This window comes from Muntiacus reevesi, chromosome 2 (assembly GCF_963930625.1).
Source record: "Muntiacus reevesi chromosome 2, mMunRee1.1, whole genome shotgun sequence".
In the NCBI taxonomy this organism is placed as follows: domain Eukaryota; kingdom Metazoa; phylum Chordata; class Mammalia; order Artiodactyla; family Cervidae; genus Muntiacus; species Muntiacus reevesi.
The window spans coordinates 174,869,937-174,893,695 of NC_089250.1; the positions used below are offsets into that span (position 1 = coordinate 174,869,937).

Here is a 23,759-nt window from a genome sequence, read left to right on the forward strand (position 1 = left end):
CCGGCCCGAGGCCACGCCCCCGGAAGCGGCGCGTGGGTTCGAAAGGCGCGCGCAGTGCCGGGGCCTGGGTGAGCGCGGGTGCGAGAGTACAGGTGAGCAGGGGATGCGGCCGCGGGAGATGGGCCTGGGACCCGCCAGAGGGCAGTCGGAGGCCCTACACGGGCGGCCAGATACAGGAGCCGAGCCTGGCGCTCGACGGCGTGTTGTCTCTTTAAGCCCTACTCACGGGCCTCTGGACCGGTGATCCCGTTCAGAGGACACCCTGCTGAGAAGGGGGGCCGCCTGGCCCCTGACGTCAAGTGGGCAGCCTGGGGACCCGCCTGACGGTGGTGCCAAGGCCGTGGCCAACTGGACTTCAACAGCAGGTAGACCAGAGTTCGGTACTGGCTCTGGAGTTTGATTTTCTGTCAGACTTAGCTTTTCTGAGCTTCAGTTTCCTTGGCTGAAAACAGAAGCCACGTCTCAGCTCACAGGGCTCTTGGGTCTGTTAAGTGGGATACGTTTTGGAAAGTATATGATCCGTGCCTAATAACTGACAGCTGAGATTCCTAACTAATTCAGGAAGTCAGGGCTTTGCGCCTTAACAGGTCAGCAACATGACAAGTCCACAGGTTAAAGGGAAGCTGGACCCAGAGACCCGCTTCTGCACAACCGGCCGCCAGCACCAAGACCTAGGTCTCAGTCCCTGTTCTCGGACACCATAACTTCCCAGCAGCATCCCTGGTCCCGAATCCTGCCTCTCGTCCAGTGTGGGCCCCAGACCAGGATGAGGATGGGTGGACAGGGAGCACGGCCCTGGACCTCCAGCATGTCTCCAGCAGTGACCAGACGTCCCCTGAAGGTCTTTCTCTGGACCACACACACACACACATTCAGGCAGAAGCGGCATTCCAGGCCCTGAGCACCAGGTCCCAGAGCAGCAGTGGTTGTGAGCAGAACCTGAAAACCTGTCATAGCAAGGGAGACAGACCAGGCCTCACTGGGTGGGCTCTCCACGATCAGAGCTGTACCTTTCTTGGGAATCTGGGGGTCTGCTGCTGCAGGGAGGCAGAAACCAGAACCCAATAACCAGAAGGCCCTATAATGAAAAGGCCAAGACCAAAAGCCAGACGCAAGAACCATTGGGTAAAAAGCATGGTTCATTTCATGCCAGGTGGGCTTAGACGTGGACGCAGGAGCAAGAACAGCCCTGCGCTAAGGAGAGAGGCAGGGTCGACCTGGCCATTGCCTGACCTGCATCACCCCAGCAAGCAAAGGGCCCAGGGCTAATGCCACTGGGTCGGGGGGGCCAGGTCTCCATCTGCCACAGAAAATCTGCCACATCAGGCATAACTTGGCCGTCACCTCTCCCTGCTCTCCAGCACACATTTCCAGTCTACCTGGCCCCTGGCCACCAAAATGCCCATGCTTCCATCCACACCCTGTCCACGCCCAAATCAAGCTGACCCAGCCCCTTGCCTTCCTCTCAGAACCCACAGGCACCATGCGCACCTCAAGGCTCTACACGCTGGTCCTGGTGCTGCAGCCTCAGCGAGTCCTCCTGGGCATGAAGAAACGAGGCTTCGGGGCCGGCCGGTGGAACGGCTTCGGGGGCAAAGTCCAAGAAGGAGAGACCATCGAGGACGGGGCCAAGAGGTGAGGGGAGGGGCAGGCCCGACTGCAGAGCCAGCTTCCACGGGGGACAAGGATTCAGGTTGTAGAGCCAGACCCCTGACCACTCAGAGCCATGTGACCTGGAGCACAGGGTGAATCCTTGAGCCTGTTTCTTCATCTGCCAAGTGGGGATAATAACAGTGTCTACGACCTCTTGGCTTCCCTGGTGGCTCAGTCAGCAAAGAATCCACCTGCAATGCAGGAGACCGCCTACAATACAGGAGACCCGAGTTCCATCCCTGGGTCAGGAATATTCCCTGGAGAAGGAAATGGCAACCCACTCCAGTATTCTTGCCTGGAGAATCCCATGAACAGAGGAGCCTGGCGGGCTAAAGTTCATGGGGTCACAAGAGTCATACACAACTTAGCAACTAAACCACCATCACAACAACTACCTCTTAGGATTGTTGTGAGGATTTAGTGAGAAAATAAGCATGAGGACTGAATGGGGCCTGGCACGTGGTCCAGCCGAGTACACCTTGGCTTGCTGCTATGCGGTGGTGGTTTGGGTGGAAAAGTCATGGTTTCCTCTTTCTAGCCAAGGGGCTGGCCAGCCACTGGGCTTCTTCATTGGTTCAGGGGAGCTGATGACAAGCGTATCTGGGACCTTTCACTCACAGTCTCCGTTCTTCCTCGACACCAACTACATTCCCGTGGGCAAGAACTGAATCCCAGAGACACGGAGCAGGCCCGAGGTCACACAGCCCTCCAGACTTTAGCCTCTTTGCTTTCTTGCCCCTCAGGCTCGTGGGGATAATTTCAACACCCTGTGTCATCCGTTGAGCCCACACAGTCTGGTCCAACGCCTCCTTCCCATCCCTGCCCCCTGCATCAGGACACCCCCTGACAAAGGACTGCGGAGCCTCTGCAGGTGGGAGGTCAGATGGGTGGCATGTCCCCATGCCCAAGGCAGAGGCTGAGAGCCGCTCCACGAGGCCGCAGCACCGTGCGCCCAGTTCTGTAGTCAGCCCCCGGCCCCTGGGGCGGCTCTGGCTCCCTTCCTGGCCCGTGCGTGTAGCTGCTCCTCAGCGGCGGCCCGGCTCTCACGGGCAAGGTCTCGGCAGCCTTGGTGTCGGGTGCCCTGCCCTTTGGGGTCCCGGGGCTGGGTTAACGTGCACTCCTCACTCGCCTGCAGGCTCAGGTGGCTTGTGGGGCTGGCTCTGTCTTCCCGTGTGCAGGACATACTTGGGGGGCCACGAGCCCCAAGGAAGATGCATTCCCTCCTGGGGGGGGGCGGTTGCTGGCACTTGGGGGCCGGCAGCGCCTTGTAGCCAGATTCAGGCTCTGGGTGTGGAGCAGGACTGCTGTCCTGGCCAGCGTTCCCAGAATGGGTGAGGACGCAGAGCGTGGTGTTCAGGGAACTCCCGCAGGCCAGGCTGGAGGAGGAAGAGCAGGCGGGCCCCCAAGCTCCTCAGCGGGCTCCAGACCACAGGGTCCTGCCCCTCCGCCCTGCTCCCACCGGGGCGCTCGGCTGTCCACGGCTTGGTTTAAAGTGTCACGTGTCCTATTCCCTGCCTGCCATCTGGGGAACATCCCAGAGATGCAATCAGACACATTAGCAGAACTGGAACAGTATCATCTCCGGCTGCCTGATTATCCAGGCCTGAAATGGAGCCTTGACTCTGACACTGAGGAGATGACTGATATTTCATGCCCCGCCATGGACTCGGGGAAGATGAACCCAAATTAGTCAAAACAGTGAATCAGTCGGTGACGTTTTTAAAAACAAGCTCCGCCAGCCTGCTGCCAGAGGTGGGGAGGCCCCGCTGAGTGCTTCTATTACGTCTAATTGGGGAGCCATTTGCACCCCCACTAGCAAAAACACACTCATTTTTTTAGGTCGTGTCTAGTTTTGATTAATCATCGCAGTGAGTATGTTCCGGCTTTCGGAACATCACTCGGGCCGTACTGAATAGCAGCAGGTGGACCCAGTTCCTCTCCCGGCCTCACGGGGAGGTTAGGGCAGAGTCTAGGCTCAGGACGGCGACTGTTTAAATAAGACCATTTAACCGAATGTGCGTGTTTAATGAACACACTGGTTTCCCTGACTCCTAGTTGTGGGCACAGGAAGTAATTATGCACTCTGTTCCTAACAGAACTCCGAGATCAGAGCTTAAAGAGACCTTTTTATAACCTACAGCTCTAAAAGGTCAGACATAATTAGAACGGTTTTACAGCCACAGAAATAAATTCAGAGTAGTGGGGAAGTGAGAGTCGCTAACAGGAGACACAGGCGCTGAGCTTCACGGCTGCAGGGCTCGTGGGGCCCCCAGAGCCCACAGCAGACCCTCCAGAAAGCGCTGTCCCTGATGGCGAGAAGCAGGCCAGGGGAGGGGCTGGGGCAGAGGGCATGTCTGAGGGCGCTAGGCAGGAAGGTTTTGCGATGCGCGGGTGGGGTGCTTATCCTCTGATACACCACGGCAGAGAAACTGGTTGGATTCCTGCAGGCGTAGACTGTGTGAGAAGCACAGGTCCCAGGTACAGGTACTGTTTGCAGTTTTCAAAGGGGCGCACGAAGGACAGAGACCCGAAGGGAGGATGCCAGTGGTCACGAGGGTTCTTGCTGTGCATCCAGGCCGTGTGTGTTCACTGAACTGCCTACAGCACGTACACGGCTTGGGGAAGTGTTTGCTGTTAAACAGGCACGCGTGTTTAGGGGGGCATGCTTGTTTCCTTGTGAATCAGCTGGCCTGTGAGCTCAGGTGGGGCGACCAGCCCCCGGCCCCTCCTCCCAGCACAGGTAGGGGGCGGGGAGAGAAGCGGGATCCTGAGAAGGCAGGCACAGCAAGGAAGGCCCGAAGCTCCTCCCCCGCGATCAAGTTCAGATGAGGCCCGAGATCTCGAGATCTCGGCGGGAGGGCAGAGATGTCTGCTTGGTGAAAAGAGGTAAAACCACCCCTCCTCTGGGGGAACGAGGCGAGAGGAACCTGCGGGCTGATGCGGTGCTCCGAGCAGGGCAGGCCAGAGCGGGACTCTGGGCAGGAAGGCTTTGGCTCGGGCCGGGCGGCTGCAGGAGGAGCTGAGTGGGCGGGTAGGGGCTCCCGGCTCTAGCGCGGCCCTCCCTGCCATGGGACCCCCGAGCGGCCGCGCGGGGCCAGGCCAGGGCTGCCCCTCTGTGCGCCCGAGTGCTCAGCTGGCGGGGGGCACATCTGGGCGCCCGAGACAGCAGTCCCAAACCCGACCCCTTGGCCACACACATGCGCTCTCCACGCCTCCATCCACCCATCTCCACTCTGGTTCCATGTGGACACAGGCGCCTCGACTTAACTGTCACCTCCCACCCGCCCGTCTGTCTGCAGGGAGCTGCAGGAGGAGAGCGGTCTGACCGTGGACAGGCTGCACAAGGTGGGCCAGATCACGTTTGAGTTCACGGGTGACCCCGAGCTGATGGACGTGCACGTCTTCTGCACGGACAGCGTCCAGGGCACGCCCGTGGAGAGCGACGGTGAGTGCAGGCCGGGAGAGGCGGCCCCACGCCCCCCACTCCGCTGTAAAAAGTTCCCTTGCCCGGGTGAAATAGCATAGGACGCCAAGCCCCTCGCACGGAGCAACTCAGCGAAGCACTCGCAGAAAGTCAGTCTGAGATCCAGGCTGGCGTTGGTGACTGCCTTTTCGTCCCCTGCAGAGATGCGCCCGCAGTGGTTCCGGCTGGACCAGATCCCCTTCAGGGACATGTGGCCGGACGACAGCTACTGGTTCCCGCTGCTGCTTCAGAGGAAGAAGTTCCGCGGCTTCTTCAGGTTCCAGGGGCAGGACACCATCCTGGACTACACACTCCGCGAGGTGGACGCCATCTAGGGCGGCGCTGGCTCACCCCCTCAGACCCCAAGACCCCTGCCTGGCCGCGCCCTGGTCTCCAGTCTGGAGCAGGGCTGGATGGAAAGGCAAATAAAACTCTTTTTCGACACTTTCCGCCAGGCCTCACCGTGACCCGCCCAGTCTGTCCTCGGGAAGCCTCCAGACGTGCCAGGCTGTGACCTGCATCGTCAGACAAGGACGGGCAGAGACACGGGCCCAAAGGGCAAGGGGCTGGCTGGCGTGGGAGGCCCACAGGGATGTGTGAGGGGTCCCAGGGTGTGCCAGGGGCCGTCTCCTCCCACCCCAGATAAGGGGAAGCCGAGGGGCAGTCAGCGCCCAGGGCTCACACCCCAGTCTCATCTGCCATCAGCTGGTCGCCCTCCCGCCCCCAAGGCAGGCTGTTCCCATCCTGGCTTCGGACCGCTGAGGGGGCACGGGAGGGTCATCAATCTGTCACACACAGACTCACAGCCTGTCAATCTGTCACACACAGACTCACAGCCTGACGCAGCTTTTATAAATATGTTTAATGATAGTTGTTCTTGTAAGTTCACTGATAGAAATCTCGGAATGTAGCTCATTTGTAAACAATTCCAGTTAATTGGATGTGGTGGTCATTGACTCCTGCAGCCTCATAAAGTGCTTCATACATAAACCGACTCGCACAAAGCAAGAAAAAAGGCCTCAGATGCAGGGCCGCCCTGAGCTCCAGCGGCGGAGCCCCAGCCGCATCCCCCCTCCAAGGCTTCGCCCAGCGACTAGGCCGTGGCTGAGTCACAGCGAGTCTGCCAGACACAGGCTGTAGGGACGTAGCCTGCGGGCACACCCCGCGCGCCACGCTTAGTCCTCCCGGACCGCGGAGGGACCGGGGCTCCCGCTGGGGTCACAGTGTCCTTTCCCGGGGGCGGCCAGGCTCTCCTTGGGGGTGAGGAAGCCTGGGAGCAGGAAGGACACAGAGGGTGTGGGGACCCCCGCCCAGGAGCAGCCTCTCCTCGCTCTCCCCCAGCAAACACTGATCAGAAAGCCCACATCCAGCAGCCCGGGGAGGGTGGCGGGGGTTCCGGGGAAAAGGCGTTTTCGTCCCCAGCTGCCGGCAGGGGGACACAGCATACCCCCATCACCCCCAGCCTCCTGATGCCGCCTCTCCTGGGGTGAGGAGGATGCAGACTAGGAAGCGCCCCCCCCCACCTACCCCCGCAGTCCCTAAAGAAGTGCGTGCTCCCAGTGTCCACGTGAAAGCCAGTCCTCCAGGAGCGGTCACCCCGGAACAGGATCTCGAGTCTTTGGTGCCAGAACTCGCCCGGTGACCCGTGTGGGAAGATGCCCCCCCGACCTGTGCTGCTGGCCCAGGACCTCGGGGCCGTCGGCTCACACCAAGGTTGCTCTGGAGCCACCGGCAGGACCCACGTGTGGCGGGCCCAGGCCAGGGCGGGACACGCTGCCTCCTGCATCAAACGTGCGTCAACTCGTCAGGGATGCCCGCCTGTCCCCCAGCACCTCCAGGCCCTACATGTGGGCCTCAGATGGAGGGCAGACCCCAAACCAGGCGCGTGTTCTCGAGAAACCCTCAGGAGCCCTCCCCTGCAGTCACCCTGCTCCAACCACCCCCCAACCCCCGAGCAGAGGGCCGTGAGGGCTTGGGGGCAGGCGGGTTCCAGGCCTGGCTTCCACGTCGAGGGTCTAGAGCAGAAACACCCGGTCCCAGGCGGACACAACCCCACTGGGTTCAGACGCCCGGCCGGAGCGAGCGGAAGGGAGGCTGGAAGGGGGTCCCATTGCTCTGAAGAGGAGAGGTCACCAGCAGATACGCCCGCGCCCACTGCGCAGGCAGCCTTGGCCCGCCCAAGGCGGGACGGCAGCCATCTGAACCTGGACAGACCCAAGGCAGAGGCACCAGCACCTGAGCCTCCAGACACCGCGGTCCCTCTGTCTCCCCCGCCCCAGCCCAGCGGGCACGCGGATGTCAGCGTGGAGGCAGGCACACACACGCCAGGGCCGCCAGGGCGCTCCCCGGGGCACGTGGGGGAACCCGCTCCAGGGACCGACCCACTCCCACCACCAGGCTGCCGGCCACCGCGCACACCCCAGGCGGCCCCGGCCTTGCTCCCCGAGAGGGAGGGGAGTCATGGCTACCTGGATCCCCGGCCCCGCCGGCGGCCCCACAGGGGGCATCAGCCCGACACGTGGGCCCTCAGGGTGGGGGGCGGGCACTGACTGAGGGAATCAAACAGGGACACACCGTTCGGAAAGAGGTTTTAGTGAGGGCGCCGAGCTGTCCCCGAGCCCCCGGGCACTAGTGAGCAGACAGGCCGTCCTGGGGGCGCCGCGGGGGGGCTGGGGCACCGGGCGGTCCCACGAAGAGACAGCGAAGCTTGGGCTGCAGGTCGTTCCACACCTTGCTCATCTGCGGGAGGAGGGGGCGGGCCAGCTGAGAGCAGCTGGGGGACACGCAACAAGGACACCCCGCGTCCCCGGCCCCAGAGCGGCTTCCCACCCCTGCCCTGCAGTCCCCCCACCGCCAGGGGCCACGGGGGCTGCTCCCTCTGCCCCGCACACAGGCAGACGCATGCAAGGTGCCCCGTGAGGGACTTTAGGGAACTTCAGCACCGGGTCGCTCCCGCCAAAGGCTCTGCAGCGAGGCCGCAACAACGTCCACCGAAGGAAGGCAGAAACAAGGCACGAGCCGGGCACCGCGCCGTGGCTCCCGGGCCCTGCGGCGGCCTGCAGGCGGGGGCCGTGGGCACGGGCAGGAGGGGAGCCGGGCGGCGAGGGGCCGTCTGAGACGGGCACTGGGGCAGGACGGCTCAGGGGCTGCTGGGAGCAGGGTGGCCCGGGGCACGTGCAGTGAGCACAGCCGCCGAGTTTGGAGACGGGGGACTGAGTCGCCCACGGAGGAGAAACAGCGCTGCGGCAAGCGACGTGCCCGCGTTCTGCCCATCGCCCTGCGGCCCCTGGACCCGCTTGTGAGTGCTGACCACTGTGCGGCCCTGCCCCCGCCCGAGCACCCCGCTGCTGCCTCAGCCGCACGTGCAGTTCCCAAACTGTGCCCGAGGGTGCCCTGGGCACCCCAGTGAACTCCAGGGGCCCCAGGGACTACGGGAAACATGCAAAGGAAGCTCTACGCTGGTCACAGGCCACGCAGACCACCGCCATGAGCATGCCTGGAGCCAAGAGCTGACACCCAGGACGGGTGGGCAGGAACTCTGCCCTCGGACCGCTGTGAGCACCAACGCGCCGAGAAAGCCGAGAACCGGCTGCAGACAGCGCGGGCTGGGCTGCCTCAGGCTGCGGGGTCCCCTCGTGGGCACAGCTCCCCAGCCCCTCACACCAACACCCCACCTCTCTGCTCTTGTCCCGGGATCTGTGCACCCCGCCGCTGACCCTCCCTGCAGCTCCTCCTGAGGCCGGGGACCCCGACCCCCCACCCCGCGCCCCCCAACTACCAGGACGGCCTCACGGTCTCCCCGGCTACCAGGAGACCGCAGAATCCGCCAAGAGTCACGTCAGGTCCTGGCGCCCACCACCCACCCAGGTCACTCGTCAAGGTCAGCCGGGCAGCCGCTTCAGGAAGCAGGGTGCCCGCCGGCCCGGACCCACCTCCTTGTGCCCTTGGATCTGGGAGTTGACGAAGGCCCCGAGGATGTGGGAGGTGAGTGGCAGGTAGACGTGGACCAGCTGCGTCTCCTGGTGCAGGCAGTACAACGAGAAGTAGTTGCGGAGCTCCATGGTCTGGATCACGTTCTCCTGCTGCAGAGCAGAAAGGCCCTGGCACCCGGCCCGGCACAACGGGGAGTGGGCCCCCCGGGGCAGCCCGAGCCCCGCCTCTGGGTCACAGCACCCGTCACTGGGCACAGGCGTCAGGGTCCCGGCCACTCACGGAGACCCCCAGCACACACACACACAGAACAGCGGGGAGGATGGGGGCCCCGCCAGCCCGCCCCACCCGGCGGGGCCGCACCTCCACGATGCGGGACTCCAGCTGCTCCACGGCCTCAGGCTCACGGCTCTGCGCAGCGGCGCTCATCACCTGCCGCTTCATCAGGCTGTACTTGTGCAGGGCCCGCTGGTGCTTGTGCAGCACGCCCTTCTCGTGCCGCTCGCACAGATCCTGGGGGCGGGGGCGGTCAGGGCTCCGGCCTCCAGTGGGGCCTCTCCCCCTCGGACGCCCACCTGCACCCCGCTCTGCACGCTCAGTAGTCACGGGAGGGACCGCCCAGGGGAGCCGCCCAGGGCCACGCTGCGAGGGGCTCACAGTGCAAATCAGCACAGCCCGGGACCCGCAGGGATGCGTGCACACCAGGCCGGCTCCAGACCGCACACCATGAACTGAGCGTCCCCAGAAAGCTGGCATGCCGCCAGCAGCAAGACCAGACAGGCTCCCAAGGGAAAACGCTCTGGCATCTCCCTGGGGCCCCAGGATAAGCCGGTCAGAGGCCTTGTGGGAACAGGAGCCGCAGAATCACAGGCCGCAGCTACAGAGGCCACCCGGCCGCCACCCCAGGATTCCTTCTAGAACCTTCCCCACCAGGGCCGGGGCAGCACCCTGAGGTCAGCACCAAGGCCTCACAGGGAGTCAGCCCACCACCAAAGATCAGCAAGGCGCCCCAGCCCCGAGCTGAGGTCTGACTGCCAGCAACCTCGTTCCGCCTGTCTGCACACTGGAGCCACACCCCCCAGGGGCAGCCTGCAGGAGACCCCTCCATCCTCCGCAGCCCTGACCTCAGGCTCTTGCCCCACCCCCCAGAGCCACGCCCTTGAAAGGTCACAGGATATTTTCAAGCAGCTCTGAGACTCACTTTGTAGGACTGCAGCAAGTCCAGGAAGAGGTTCAGCTTTTCCACCACATCGTTCTCCTCCTGTTTGCCCTGGAAGACACGGGGCGGGTGGGCCAACACCGCCCGAGCACATGGCCGGAGTCGAGCCGAGGCCACGGGCTCGGCCATGCAGGTGCCCTGCCCTCCTGACTGGCAGGGGACACAGAGAATGGAGGCTCCTCCCCGCGTGTGTGGCAGGGGTGCCTCCTACACACAACAGTCGCTACCAAGTCCCGTTCTGGTCCCGATGCTTTGCAAGACCCTAAACCACCAGCACACGTGCCTTCAAAAAAACCGGTCACTGCGGAAGAAACCCCGCCTTGAGTCTCACCTATCTGGCTGGGACACAGTTATCAGGCCTCCCAGCTGGTCTGGGGAGAATAAAACCAGGACACAATAAAACAGAATTGAGAACGAGCCCTCCAAGGTCTTCGCTTGCACAGGAGGCGTGAGATGGAACCCTGGCCCTGACGGTGACAGTCCTAATGGGCCACCTCTCCAATCTAAACCAGTTAACACTGAACTGATTTTATTCCAACACAGAAACCACCAAAGACACTGAGGAATGTTCAGGAAACTGCACCCGTGCAGACACGATGGCGTGTGAGGAATCCGAGAAGCTCAGAGGCAGACTACAAACCGCACCCCATCGGGGGCCACACGCCCCCTCTCCTCGGGGCAGAAACCACATCCACTTCCGGGTCAGAGGAGACCCTGAGTCCGGGGCTCCCACCTGCTGTGTGCACCCCCTCCCAGGAAACCTGTCCGAGAGGGGCTGTGGGCCAGGGCCTGGGTCCCAGCTCCCCTCGCAGGCTTTACAGACTGAGCTCTCAGTAGAGGGTCGAAGCTTAAATGAAAAGCTGTCCCCAGCTGGTCCAGCCCTCTCGTTTCTAATCGTGGAGAAAGGACCTGGGGACGAGTGCAGGGTGAGGTCCCTGCGTGAGACTCGGGCCAGCGCAGAGAGCAGGCTGCCTGGGCTCGCCCCGTCTATACCCGGCCAGCCCTCTGACACCACGCTCTCTGTTCCCCCTCAGACCCAGAGATGGGCCAGCCCAGCGCCAACTCCAGGAGACGCGGACATCGCCCGTCACTCAGTTTCCAAAGAGAACCCATAGGCAGGGCGACCGCGGAGGAAGAAAACCGAGGACTTTCCACACCAGGAATGCGGTTAGATTCCCGTTCCAACACTCAGAGCTGTGTGGGCCGCTGAGCATGCACCTGGAGCCTGAAAACCCCCACATCTGCCCATTGCTGACTCACTACTACGGAGCTTCGGGCCTCTGCCGGGCAGCAAGGCCTCCACGGGGACAGCATTTCAGTGCATTGAAAACCACCCACCAGCAGCCTAAAGCCCATTTCCCCAAGAGCCAGGAAGCACGCTCTCACCCCTAAACTTATGTAACAGTTTTATAGCCTAAGAGCACCCAGATGGACCTCTCTTTTCCCTCTGACTGAAAGTTAATCCCCAGCGACAAGATTCTCTGCAGACTTCTATTATACAAGTAACGCTGCCCGCAGAACAGAAGTGCTTCTTGAGGCTATCTGGGCGTCCAGGGTGAGACCTGGGTGGGGCCTCTGGGGTGCTGGGAGCCCGGTTGCCCCGATGAGTCATCAAGTGGCCGAATGCTACCTGACCAGGCGAGCAAAACAGGGGCTGCCTGTGCGCTCAGGACGCCCTGGCAAGTGCCAGGTTACAGCTTCAAGGTCAGGGCAGACCTCACAGCCTCAGCAAAGTCGGCTCTCCGGGACCAGGACCCAGTGCGTCCCCGGCATCAGCAAGCCTCAAGAGCGTGAAGATCTCCTGGGAGCCACGGGGGACAGACGGGGGTGTGCAGGGCCGGCCGGCAGCCGCGGCGCCCTCACGCAGGCCTCACAGCCCTGACGGCCCCCAGGAGGAGACGCCCCGCGCACCGCGGCTCAGACGTCCTTGGGGACAGGCGCCCACTCACCTGCTGCGCGGCCTTGTCAGCCAGCAGCGCGAACTCCACCGACAGGCCTTTCAGCGCCTGTTTGAGGGACCCCCACGTGCCGCTGTTCAGTGAGGCCCAGGAGGGGAGCGGGGTCGTGTCGGACCCCAGAGCACTGAGGGAAGAGAAGACATTCAGACACGCAGGCCCGGAAGCCGGGCGGGCAGCCAACGCGACACCCCACTTCCCGACACCACGCCCCCCCCAGGGTGCCCTGCACATCTCCTAACCCATACCCCCACTGCTCAAAGAGCAGCCACCCGCGGCGTCTGTGAGAAAGGTGGGACTTCTGCCCTCGGAGATCTGAACCACGTCGGTGAGACCCAGGCTGGAGGCACGCGGTTCCGGGGAGAGCCACGGGAGGGGGGGCGGGGGGGCGTGGCGCTGGCTGGAGGCCTGGCCCCTCCAAACGCCTCTTCTCAGGCTGAGGGGAGGGAGCCTAAGTCTAGGACCGGATGTTCTGCCCACACTCTCCACCATTGTTCTTTCTTCTAAGTATGATGTCCCGTCTCCCCGGCCCTTTCCTTCCCTCTTGGGGTGAACGGGTCGGAATGAGGGTCATCACAGTAAACGCGCTTGCTCCTCCAAGCCTGCCACCCAAGTCTAAGACCCCTCCCCACAAGGAGCCCACCAGGGCACCTGCCTCAGCTCCTTCCCGAATATGAGAAGGTCGGCAGCGTTGTCGATGGCCCGCGACACCATCCGCTCGGCCCGATCGCGGAGCTTGTGAAAGCTGTTGTAGATGTTTCGAATCAGCTCCCGGCTCATGGCGAACTGCGTCTGGATGTCGGCCGGGAGGAAGTCCTGATGGGGTGGGAGGCGGGGACAGTCGACGGGAGAGGAAGCAGCTCCGTCCGCCCAGCAGGCAGCCAAGCCCAGACCCCAGGCCCAGGTCACCCAGCAGTCAGCCCAGGAACCCACCCCAGACCTCCCCTCTCATCCAAAAGGAAAAGAGAAGCCAGCGCCGCGTGCCCACCGCAAAAAACAGTCCTCAGGCCCAACAGGACGGGCGTGCTTCCTGACTGCACCAGGCAGGCCTCCAGGTTCCCTCATTTATTCCCCAAGACTAATTTCTCACCAACTTTAACATTAACTACCCATTAACACTAACTAATATTAACTACGCAGTGCTTGGAAAACAAAAAGTTTAGGGAATAAAATGAAGGTAATGTCTGGAGAAGTGGCTTAAGAAAGAATCATGAAAAAAGCTACCAAATAGCTACTGTCATCCTTTTGAGAAAAGGATGAACTAAATTTAAAGGTAAACCAGTGCAACCATCAATTCCCTTCCTTCCAAAGAGCAGACGACCAAGGGCACGTCCATCTGAGTCACGGAAGGCCTGGGGGCACGGTGCGAGGGCCTGCGGCCGGGCGCTGTGGTCAGAGGGAGCTGAGTCACACACAGGCTCAGCTGCCGAGACATCTGGGACCTTGGCCAATGGCAGCCTCCATTTCCCCATCTGTAAAATGGGCCTGGCACCCACTGTGCTTCAGATCAACTGAAACAAGGGTTAGGTGAGGAAAACACGCGACACATCTCAGAATGACGTCTGGCGCTCAGAGAACTGACTGACTGTGAGCCCTGCTGCTGCTCTGGGGGGAGTGAGCATCAGAATCAGGTAAGTACCTTGGCCCGAGCCGCCAGCTTGCAGTTCATGAACTCGTCTCCCACGCACTGAGCAGATTCCTTCAACTTGTTCTGCACGTCCTGCAAGGGGGGAGACAGAAACCCTTGACCCTCAGCCGGCCGCAGAGAGGTGGGCAGGAGACCATCCGTGTCGCTGGAAGGCAGGACCCAGTCCCTCTGAGACAGCAGTGTCTCTCTGCCTGTCTCCTGCTCCACTGTTTCCCCCATTGGCCTTGACCTTTCGGGAGGCTGGTCTTCCAGATGTGGCAAAGCCCAAGTTCACAACAGCACTGCAAACGGCAGCTCTGGAGAGGAGCCCTCTCTCCAGAAAAACAAAGTGCACCCGCGGACCAGGGGCCAGAGAGTGGAGAGAGACGCGAGACCACCAGGCCCAGGAAGGCCCCACGTGGGGCTCAGACACTGAAGCTTCTTCCTCCTCTGAGCAGACCCACGGACCAGGCCCAGAGCCTGAGCAAAGCTGATGGGCAGAGAAAGGACAGCCCTGGGCGTCCCGCGCCCTGGCTCCGCGCTCTGCCCACGGAAGGGGGCCTCCCTGGTAACACCCAGCCTTCAGACAAGCCCCCACGAAGAGCCACAGAACAAACACAGGCAGAGACCCCAACACACGGTAGTGTGCAGGTGCAGGAAGAACAGCGTGTCAGAGCAGAGCTCCTTCACCGGAGACGCACACGGTGCCACAGAGGTCCGGGGGACACCCGTCTGCAGGAGCACGGGGTCGCCTGGCCTCCCCGGCTCCCCTCCCTCTGCCCTGAGCCCCGTGGCTCTCACCTCCCAGCACTTTCCTCCTGGCAATCAAGATCCCCGTTCCAGTCCCAGGGTTCAAAAGGCCCACCCTGCCCGCTCAGGGGCAGGAGACCACAGCAAACACATCCTGAACATCTGGAACAGGTCCCACAAAAGGGGCTGAGGGACAGGCACCCCAGAAGGGAGGCCGCCGGATCTCTAGGGTCAAAGGCCCCTCTGGCCTCGGGGAGTGTGCACTAAGAGGGGAGGCCAGGCGCGTGGGGAATCCGCCTCCGTGGCTCTGGGCCCGTGGCCGTGCCGTCCACTCCAGTGCGGGGAGTCCTCCGCGGGGCCCCCTCTGCCCATGCCCACGAGGAGAGGGTCCATGGCGAACCCCCGGTGCTAGAGAAGCACTCGGGCCTGGCACGGGGGGCCATCACAGCAGCGCCTCCTCCACTGGGAGCAGGGGTATGGGCCGACGGCAGTTGGAGGGGGACACAGCCGCCCCGACGCCTCCCCAGAGTCGCGGGCACGCAGAGCCCACGCCGCCCGGGACACACGTCCACCCGCAGCTCTGCGAACCGCACCGAGTCCACCCCGGCCTTCCCTAAGTGCACACACCTCCACGCAGGAGCCCCTCAACCGCGGAGCCCCCCCCTGCGGAGCAGCTTCAAACCTCAGGGCGTGCCAAGAAGCCTGGGCTCCTCCCCCGGCCCTCCCACAGGCCAGAGCAGACGCCTCCCACGCGCCCGGGAGACAGCCCTGCCCAGGGCTGCCCCAGCAAATAGAACGAGTCGGGCCGAACCAGGGAGTTAGCGGCGAGAACGAACGAAAGCCGGGCCGCCTCAGAATACCTCCCCAGGCCCCCCGGTACTCACGGGGCCGCTGAAGGACAGGAACAGCTTGAGGATCACGTCCTCGGAGAAGGGCGGGTGCCGGGCCACCAGGTTGATGAAGCGCTTCAGCGCTCGCCTCCGGGCCTCGATGAACTCCCTGTCGGCTGGGGGCAGGACGCGGGTGACCGCGGGCCCGGAGCACCGCCCCCAGGCTGGCGCTCAGGGCCCAGCGCCTCCCGCACAGAGGGCCCCCCAGCCACACTTCCAGCCGGAGGCACCAGACACAGACCACAGGCTGCGGGAAAAGGCCCGGGGGCCCCCCCGGACCCCACGCCCTGCCCCCAGGGACATACCTGGGCCAGGTATCTGCGAGGAAACCCAGGAAAACCAGAGCCTGCCGGCATTAGCCAGCAGTGTCTGACCGCTCACCACAGGGCCTACAGACGCTGCTGCAACCCCCTCCTGCGGTCTCCATGAACAATATCTCATGGATCCAAGCGCAAGCTGCCTCATTTGGGTTAAGTGTTTTCACTTTGAGGGAGGGGGAAAAAGTAAACGCGTACGACCACACACTGAGGGTATTTCAACCTGACCACAAGTGAAAACGGTGTGTTTTTTTTTTACTTTCAACTCAGTTCAGTTCAGTCACTCAGTCGTGTGCGATTCTTTGCGACCCCATGAATCGCAGCATACCAGGCCTCCCTGTCCATCACCAACTCCCGGAGTTTACTCAAACTCATGTCCATCGAGTCAGTGATGCCATCCAGCCATCTCATCCTCTGTCGTCCCCTTCTCCTCCTGCCCCCATCCCTCCCAGTATCAGGGTCTTTTCCAAGGAGTCAGCTCTTCACATCAGGTGACCAAAGTACTGGAGTTTCAGCTCCAGCATCAATCCTTCCAATGAACACCCAGGACTGATCTCCTTTAGGATGGACTGGTTGGATCTCCTTGCAGTCCAAGGGACTCTCAAGAGTCTTCTCCAACACCATAGTTCAAAAGCATCAATTCTGCAGCGCTCAGCTTTCTTCACAATCCAACTCTCATATCCACACATGACCACTGGAAAAATCATAGCCTTGACCAGACGGACCTTTGTTGGCAAAGTAATGTCTCTGCTTTTTAATATGCTGTCTAGGTTGGTCATAACTTTCCTTCCAAGGAGTAAGCGTCTTTTTTAATTTCATGGCTGCAGTCACCATCTGCAGTGATTTTGGAGCCCAAAAAAATAAAGTCTGACACTGTTTCCACTGTTTCCCCATCTATTTCCCATGAAGTGATGGGACCAGATGCCATGATCTTAGTTATAACATTTTGAAAAAGATCTTTGCTTCACACAGCAGTATAAATTATATATTACGTATTGTGTGCATGCATGCCCAGTCGTGTCTGACTCTTTGTGACCCTGTGAACTGTAGCCCGCCAGGCTCCTCTGTCCATGCAATTTTCCAGGCAAGAATACTGGAGTGGGTTGCCATTTCCTCCTCCATGAAAACGGTATTTAAAGTATTACTTGGGGTAATTCTCTGGCAATCCAGTGGTTAAGATCCCGAGTTTCCACTTCAGGAGCATGGTTCGATCCCTGGTGGGAGAGCTAAGATGCCACATGCCACACAGCATGGCCAAACAAAGTATTAAAACTCTAAATCACTGGAAGACACTGGACTAGGATATCCCCGTGAAGGCCCCCGGGGTCCCATCTGCGAAGGCTGCACGTTCACAAAGGCTGAGAACGACCCCGCTTTCGCGGTCCCCGCACGCCCCGCGGCCCCGGGCCCCAGCACACCAGCGTTACCTCCCAGCATCCTCTTGGGCGGCAGGGCCGGGACCATGCGGTACGGGAACTTGTGCAGCAGCGTCTCATGGAAGACCACGAAATCGTTGTAGCGGCGGTACACGCAGGACTTGAAGCGCTGCGGGAAGTGGGCGCAGAGCTCAGAGTCCTTGCCAGACACCCACACCTTCACCTTCACCACTGCCCCTGGCCTGCTCTTCCCGCCACTGAACAGGACCCAGGGAAATAACACGATGAAAGGCCCTACGTGCTCACCAGGCCTTCCCTAAGCGGGGAATCCCACACGTCCTCACCGGACGGAGACACAACCTTTACATGCCGCACAGCTCTGACTGCGCCCTTAATTAGCCCCCTATTGCTCTGGATCTTCCGTAAGACATGAGCCTCTTTATAGGCGTTTTCAGCCACACGGCAGTATCTCCCATCTGTGGGTTTCAGGTGAGGATAGCGTTCAGGGTCTGTCCTCAGCATGCACTCTCAAACAGCGCTAACACAAGCCGCCTCCTGAAAGAGACCCGACTGCCTAGAAGCAGCGCAAACGCTGAGCACCAAGACTGAGACACGGGAGACTCGTGACTCAGACGAAACCGTCAACACATTCCACTGGGAGCCCGCCCGTGAAAAACCCGCAGGCTCCAGAGGACAAGCACCCCGACCCGAGTAACCTCATCGGGGTCGAGAGTAAGCATTCACACGAGACCCAGGCGCGAGCAGCGACCACTGAGACTCAGTACGTTACCGTAATTGCTGAGTAACGTCACCGAGAGGGGAAGACGTCTGAGACGGTGACACGCCGTGTGAGGCCAGGAAGAGACACAGCTGTGGGGCCAGTGAGAGGCCAGCAGTGTCCGGGGTCGGGGCGGGGCTGGAGCTCGAAGGACGGAACACAGGGGCCTTCCGGGCAGACAGGCGACAGCAGTGGGCCACGCCCTGAGGACGCCCAACAGCAGGAGCGACTCTCGGGTGAACGGGGACTCTGCGTGACAAGCACGCATCCGCGCGGGTTCACCAGCTGGAACAAACGCTCCATCTGGTGGGGGTGCTCACTGGGGGTGGGGAACACAGGAACTCTGTTCCTTCCCCTCAATCCTGCTGTGAACCGAAAAACACATTCAACTTTTTGAACCCTTAACAGAAGGGGAAAAGTGAAGCGGTGATGGATTTTATTTTCTTGGGCTTCAAAATCACTGCAGATGGTGACTGCAGCCATGAAATTAAAAGCCACTTGCTCTTTGGAAGAAAAACTATGACCAACCTAGACAGCATATTAAAAAGCAGACATCACTTTACCAACAAAAGTCCATCTGGTCAAAGTTATGGTTTTTCCAGTAGTCATGTATGGATGTGAGAGCTGGACCATAATGAAGGCTGAGCGCTGAAGAACTGATGTTTTTGAACTGTGGTGCTGGAGAAGACTTTTTGAGAGTCCCCTTGAACTGCAAGGAGATCAAATCCACCAATCCTAAAAGAAATCAACCCTGAATATTCATCGGAAGAACTGATGCTGAAGCTGAAGCTGCAATACTTGGGTCACCTAATGAGAAGAGACGACTCATTGGAAAAGACCCTGATGCTGAGAAAGACTGAACGTGAGAGGAGAAGGGGACGACAGAGGATGAGATGGTTGGATGGCATCACCAACTCAATGGACATGAGCTTGAGCAAGCTCCGGGAGACAGTGAAGGACAAGAAAGCCTGGCGTGCTGCAGGCCAGGGGGTCACGAAGAGCCAGACACGACTGAGCGACTGAACGATGAGAACCCTTAGGCTGTAACGTGCACAGAGGCGACCAGGCGGTTGCCTGTGCCACCTGCCGGGCCCAATGCCACGTCTGCACTGACCACGACTCCACCAGGTGTGCAAGCAGGGGGCGCAGCCTGGTGAGCCCCCCAGCTCCAGCCCCGAGGCCCCATCCTCAGCAGGCTCACCCCCTCGCCCACACTTCAGGAGGCAACCTGAGCAGATCAGCCTCCTCCTGAAAATGACCTCCTCACCGTGAGGTCATCGACTGACCTAAGAAACAGGCCGTTAAGTGAGACCGAAGACAAGGCCGCTGTCCTAGTAGGGAGGTGAGTCACGCACGCAGGTGCCCGGCCCCCGGGTGACGCGGCCCCCGAGGCGGCGCTGTCGCCTTCAGCCCTGCTGCGGCCGCAGATGCCAGGCGGCGGTGGTGCCTGCCAGCGACGCTGTTCTCGAAACAAGGGAGGGCCTCCTTCCCTCACTGACCTCAGCCGCCTCCCTCGGCAGCGGCGCTGACCAGTGTCAGAGCAAAGTTTAGTTCCAGGCTCCCCTCATCGTGGCTTCAAAACACAGTGAGGCAAAAATGCTGCAATCCTTTTAACTTCCACGGAACAGCCATCCGCCATGGGGAACTTGCTCCCACGTGCCCACATGCCTTTCCGCCTGGATGATGATCGTGACACTCCCCTGACCTGAGCCCTCCAGGGCTGCGACCCGAGTCTGTAACCCGGCTGGCTCTCAGCGCTGGGGGGGCCACTCTGACCCTACGAGATACCCCCTGCTCCCCCCACCACACACACACACACACACACACACACACGTGCTCTTAGTTCACCAATGACTTTATCTCCAGGATAAACAATAAAAGCTCCTATCAAAACACGTCCCAACTGAACTCGATGACAGGCAAAGGACAAAAGATCAACACTGCTGACGCCATCGGACAGCCCGCGCACGGCCACCCCGGGGCCAGGTGTCCGGCACCCGACTCGCTCTGACCTTGGGGCACCCCTGACGGGGATGCAGCACCCTCTGGGGATGAGCTTCCCACACCAGTCCCGCCCGCACACTTGATCTGCAGTGCGGGGTCCACACACTACTTCCCAGGGGCTGCCCAACACTGCAGGACCACCCAGGGCCAGCTTGTCTGGGCCAGAGCCCAACCGAGTGTCCCGAGAAGCAGGATCCCAGGGCCCGAGGATGAGAAGGGCGGGCGGGTGCCTGAGCGAGGGGCAGTGAGCCAAAGCCAGACGCAGGGGCATGTGCTGGGGGGGTCTTCCCTGCACCTCCCCCCCCCCACCCCCACGCCCGCACGTACCTGGCTGGACACCTCATACTCCACATGCTTCAGGAACAGGCCCTTCTTCTCTGGGACGAGCTCCACCTGCACGGCGTCCCTGGCCAGCAGCTCCTGCAGCGTCAGCGACAGCAGCAGCGGGTTCCCCGGTGGCACCTGCATCCGACCGGCGTCTGGGGCCCTGGGCTCGCTGACCAGGGGCACTGGCGAGTCTGCGGAGAGAAGGTGAGCACCGCGGCTCAGCCTGGAGGCCGCCCCACCGCCCCCGCCTGCTGGCTCAGCACGTGGACCCCAGCCACGTCACCCGACCAAGCCCGGTCCTGGCCCAGGTCTGGCTCATTCATTCAAGCCGGGCGTCCACTCGGGGCCACATCCTCCCCTCATAAACCAGCAGGCCGTGAGTCAGCACGTACACCCCCACATCCAGGACCGGGCAGGTCTAGTTTTCCACCTGGACAGAGGAAAAGGAGTGGCATGTTTGCAAGCTACATGCAAAAAACAAGGTTTTTCCTTTTCTCCGGGGTCAAATAAAGGGATAAAAGATAAGAAACAGGCCCCATTTCTCCATGAGCAGGTGCTTCCACAATCAATGCACGCTGCCTTCTTGCCAGCCCAGTCACCCTAATGTGTGAAAACCGGCATGTCTGCTTTAGCCCGGTGCCCCTGAGTTGGGCTCCTGCTTATACAAACCAAAGCACTGAGCCCTAACACCCCGCCTTCCTTAGACACGAGAAGTCACCCACGTGCCATTCACAGGACAGGCAAAGACAAATCAGAGGTTTTATGTCCAACAAGCTGCCAGCAAACAAACAAGAAAACCCTGTTAAAAGGTCAGTTTGGTTTTTAGTACAAAGAGTTTAGAACTTTAAGAGAAAAACATTCTTTTCAGTTAAGAAAAAAGAATAAAGGTTAAGGTGTCCCTCCGGGGGAAAGCTCTTTTTCCTGGAAACACTGCTGTAAATAAACAGAACAAACTGTATTTCTCCATCTTCTCAATCTTCAGCAGTGTGGCTGTATCACTTCATAGGACTGACTTTTTCAATGCAAGATTCTGGTTTACATTCTCATACAGAATTATTAGGGTTATTTCCATCTGTGAAATCACTTAGCATTTTAGGATTCAAAATACAGCAGCCTTGAATTGACCTTAAAGATTAAGAAAGAAAACAAGGGCTTAAAGTGTACGCAGGAACCCCCAAGGGCCTCAAAACTCCACACAAAAGCTCAATACTGCCTGCTCTAAGGCACGGAGCTCCCCAGGGAGGGCAGAGACTTCCAGGGCCCCAATAACCCACCAGGAGCAGGAAGACAGTGTTAGCAACTCACTAGTATTTTCTATCTCTTCCTCTTTAGATTACACTAACGCACATAGACGGAGTCCCTGGTGGCTCAGTAGTAAAGAATCTGCCTACAATGCAGGAGATGCAGGTTCGATCCCTGGGTCAGGAAGATCTCCTAGAGGAGGAATAAAGTCCCCAGTATGCTTACCTGGAGAACCCCATGGACAGAGGAGCCTGGTGGGCTACAGTCCATGGGGTCACAGAGAGTCGGACGCGACTGAGAGACTGAACTACAGCAGCAGCAGCATATAACAGAAGAGCACACACGCAACTCACTAAAATATTCATGTGTAGTTGTGTGTGCGTGTGAATGTGCGTGCGAGTGTGCAAATGTGTAAGCGTATGCAAATGTGTGTGCGAGCATGCAAGTGTGCACGCGAGTGTGCAGGTGTGTGTAGTGTCAATGTGTGTAAATGTGTGTGCGAGTGTGTGTAAAAGTGTCACTGTGTGCAAAGTGTGTAAATGTGTGTGCGAGTGTGCAAATGTACGTGTGCACACATATGCAATGTGTGTGGGTGTCTGGGTGTGTATATGTATGAGTATATGTGCATGTGGTGTACATAGAAATACGAGGCGTGTGTGCATATGCATGTGTGTATGTGTGTATAAGTGTTTGAATATACATGAACATGTGCACATACATGTATGGCTGTGTGCAAGAGTGCATGTGTGTGTGCGTGTGAATGTGAGAGGTGTGTGTTTATAAGCATATATGTACACGTGTGCACATGCATGTACGACTATGTGCATGAGTGCGTGTATATCCACATGTGAGTATAGGAGTGTGTGTGTACAAGTGTGTGAGTATGTGCACATGTGTGCATGACTGTGTGCATGAGTGCATGTATACGCACATGTGAGTATAGGAGTGTGTGTGTATAAGTGTGTGAGTGTGTGCACATGTATGCATGACTGTGTGTGCATGGTGCGTGTATATGCACATGTGAATACGGGAGTGTGTGTGCACAAGTGTGTGAGTGTGTGCACATGTATGCATGACTGTGTGTGCATGAGTGCGTGTATACGCACATGTGAGTATAGGAGTGTGTGTGTACAAGTGTGTGAGTATGTGCACATGCATGCATGACTGTGCATGAGTGCATGTATACGCACATGTGAGTATAGGAGTGTGTGTGTACAAGTGTGTGAGTAAGTGTGTGCACATGTGTGCATGACTGTGTGCATGAGTGCATGTATACGCACATGTGAATACGGGAGTGTGTGTGTACAAGTGTGTGAGTAAGTGTGTGCACATGCATGCACGACTGTGTGCATGAGTGCATGTATATGCATATGTGAGTATAGGAGTGTGTGTGTACAAGTGTGTGAGTATCTGCACATGTGTGCATGACTGTGTGCATGAGCGCGTGTATATGCACATGTGAATACGGGAGTGTGAATACAGTACACACAGTATGTGTGTATTTGTGTGTATACGTACATGTATGAGTAAATATGTGCGCATGCATATATGACTGTGTATACATGAGTGTGTGTACATGAAGTATATATATGGGGGGCTGTCCCCAACAATGAATCCCCAGTGCCTTAATGGTTAAAAACATGTGGAGACCACAGCTGTAGAAGGCACCTATTCTCCCAAGTCATCTCAGGAGCCCAGCCCCTTTCCAAGGAAAAACACTTTGAGGGCCTTAAAACTGTGTTTACACAGTCTCCTTGGGGACCACAAGAACCCTCAAGGAGACAGCAAGCATTTCTTAAGCACCAGCTCAAGGGAACATGGTGATGAATAAGACAGGGTCCCTGAGCTCATTAATTCGTCCACACAGCAAACGGCCATGAGTGTCCACCACTGCCAGGCACAACCTATAAACATCCAAACTCAAGGGAGAATGAAGTCAGGCCATGGTTACCCTGAAAGTGCCCTGGCAAACCCAGGAGAGCGGGGATCGCCTCACTCTGTACTCATGGGCTTCTGGGCATCAGGGGGTCGGGGGGTCTGGCACACAATAGGGGCTCAAGGAACGTTCACGGAGTGACTCTTTACTGTTATTTACTGTATTTCTAGGAGGGAAAACCAACACTCTGAAACAAAGCAAAATCTTCAACTAGAGCAAAGAATGTGTGGGAAAACAGTAAACAATAAAGCTAAAAAAGTAATGGAGAATCTTTTTATCAGAGAAAATACCT

General features: G+C 59.4%; 2 protein-coding genes across 6 annotated transcripts in view; one reads left to right on the top strand and one right to left on the bottom strand.

Moving 5' to 3' along the window:
• Positions 1-14: 14 nt before the first annotated feature.
• On the top strand, positions 15-5,888 carry NUDT1 (nudix hydrolase 1). The gene is made up of 4 exons (XM_065923693.1): positions 15-92; positions 1,470-1,635; positions 4,953-5,098; positions 5,279-5,888. Exons 2-4 carry the CDS (start codon positions 1,484-1,486, stop codon positions 5,449-5,451), a joined length of 471 nt encoding a protein of 156 aa, XP_065779765.1. The 5' UTR covers positions 15-92; positions 1,470-1,483; the 3' UTR covers positions 5,452-5,888.
• A 1,804-nt stretch (positions 5,889-7,692) lies between these two features.
• The window catches only part of SNX8 (sorting nexin 8), a 61,612-nt gene continuing 45,545 nt past the window's right edge, over positions 7,693-23,759 (bottom strand). For all 5 annotated transcript variants that reach the window (XM_065923688.1, XM_065923684.1, XM_065923687.1 and 2 more), the window contains 10 exons: positions 20,290-20,480; positions 17,232-17,349; positions 15,482-15,603; positions 13,860-13,940; positions 12,876-13,036; positions 12,215-12,347; positions 10,248-10,316; positions 9,410-9,559; positions 9,049-9,198; positions 7,693-7,855 (listed from right to left, as the gene is read on the bottom strand). In XM_065923688.1, coding sequence (XP_065779760.1) covers positions 7,745-7,855; positions 9,049-9,198; positions 9,410-9,559; positions 10,248-10,316; positions 12,215-12,347; positions 12,876-13,036; positions 13,860-13,940; positions 15,482-15,603; positions 17,232-17,349; positions 20,290-20,430 — 1,236 coding nt within the window. In that variant the 5' untranslated portion in view covers positions 20,431-20,480 and the 3' untranslated portion in view covers positions 7,693-7,744. The remainder of the gene's footprint in view (positions 7,856-9,048; positions 9,199-9,409; positions 9,560-10,247; positions 10,317-12,214; positions 12,348-12,875; positions 13,037-13,859; positions 13,941-15,481; positions 15,604-17,231; positions 17,350-20,289; positions 20,481-23,759) is intronic.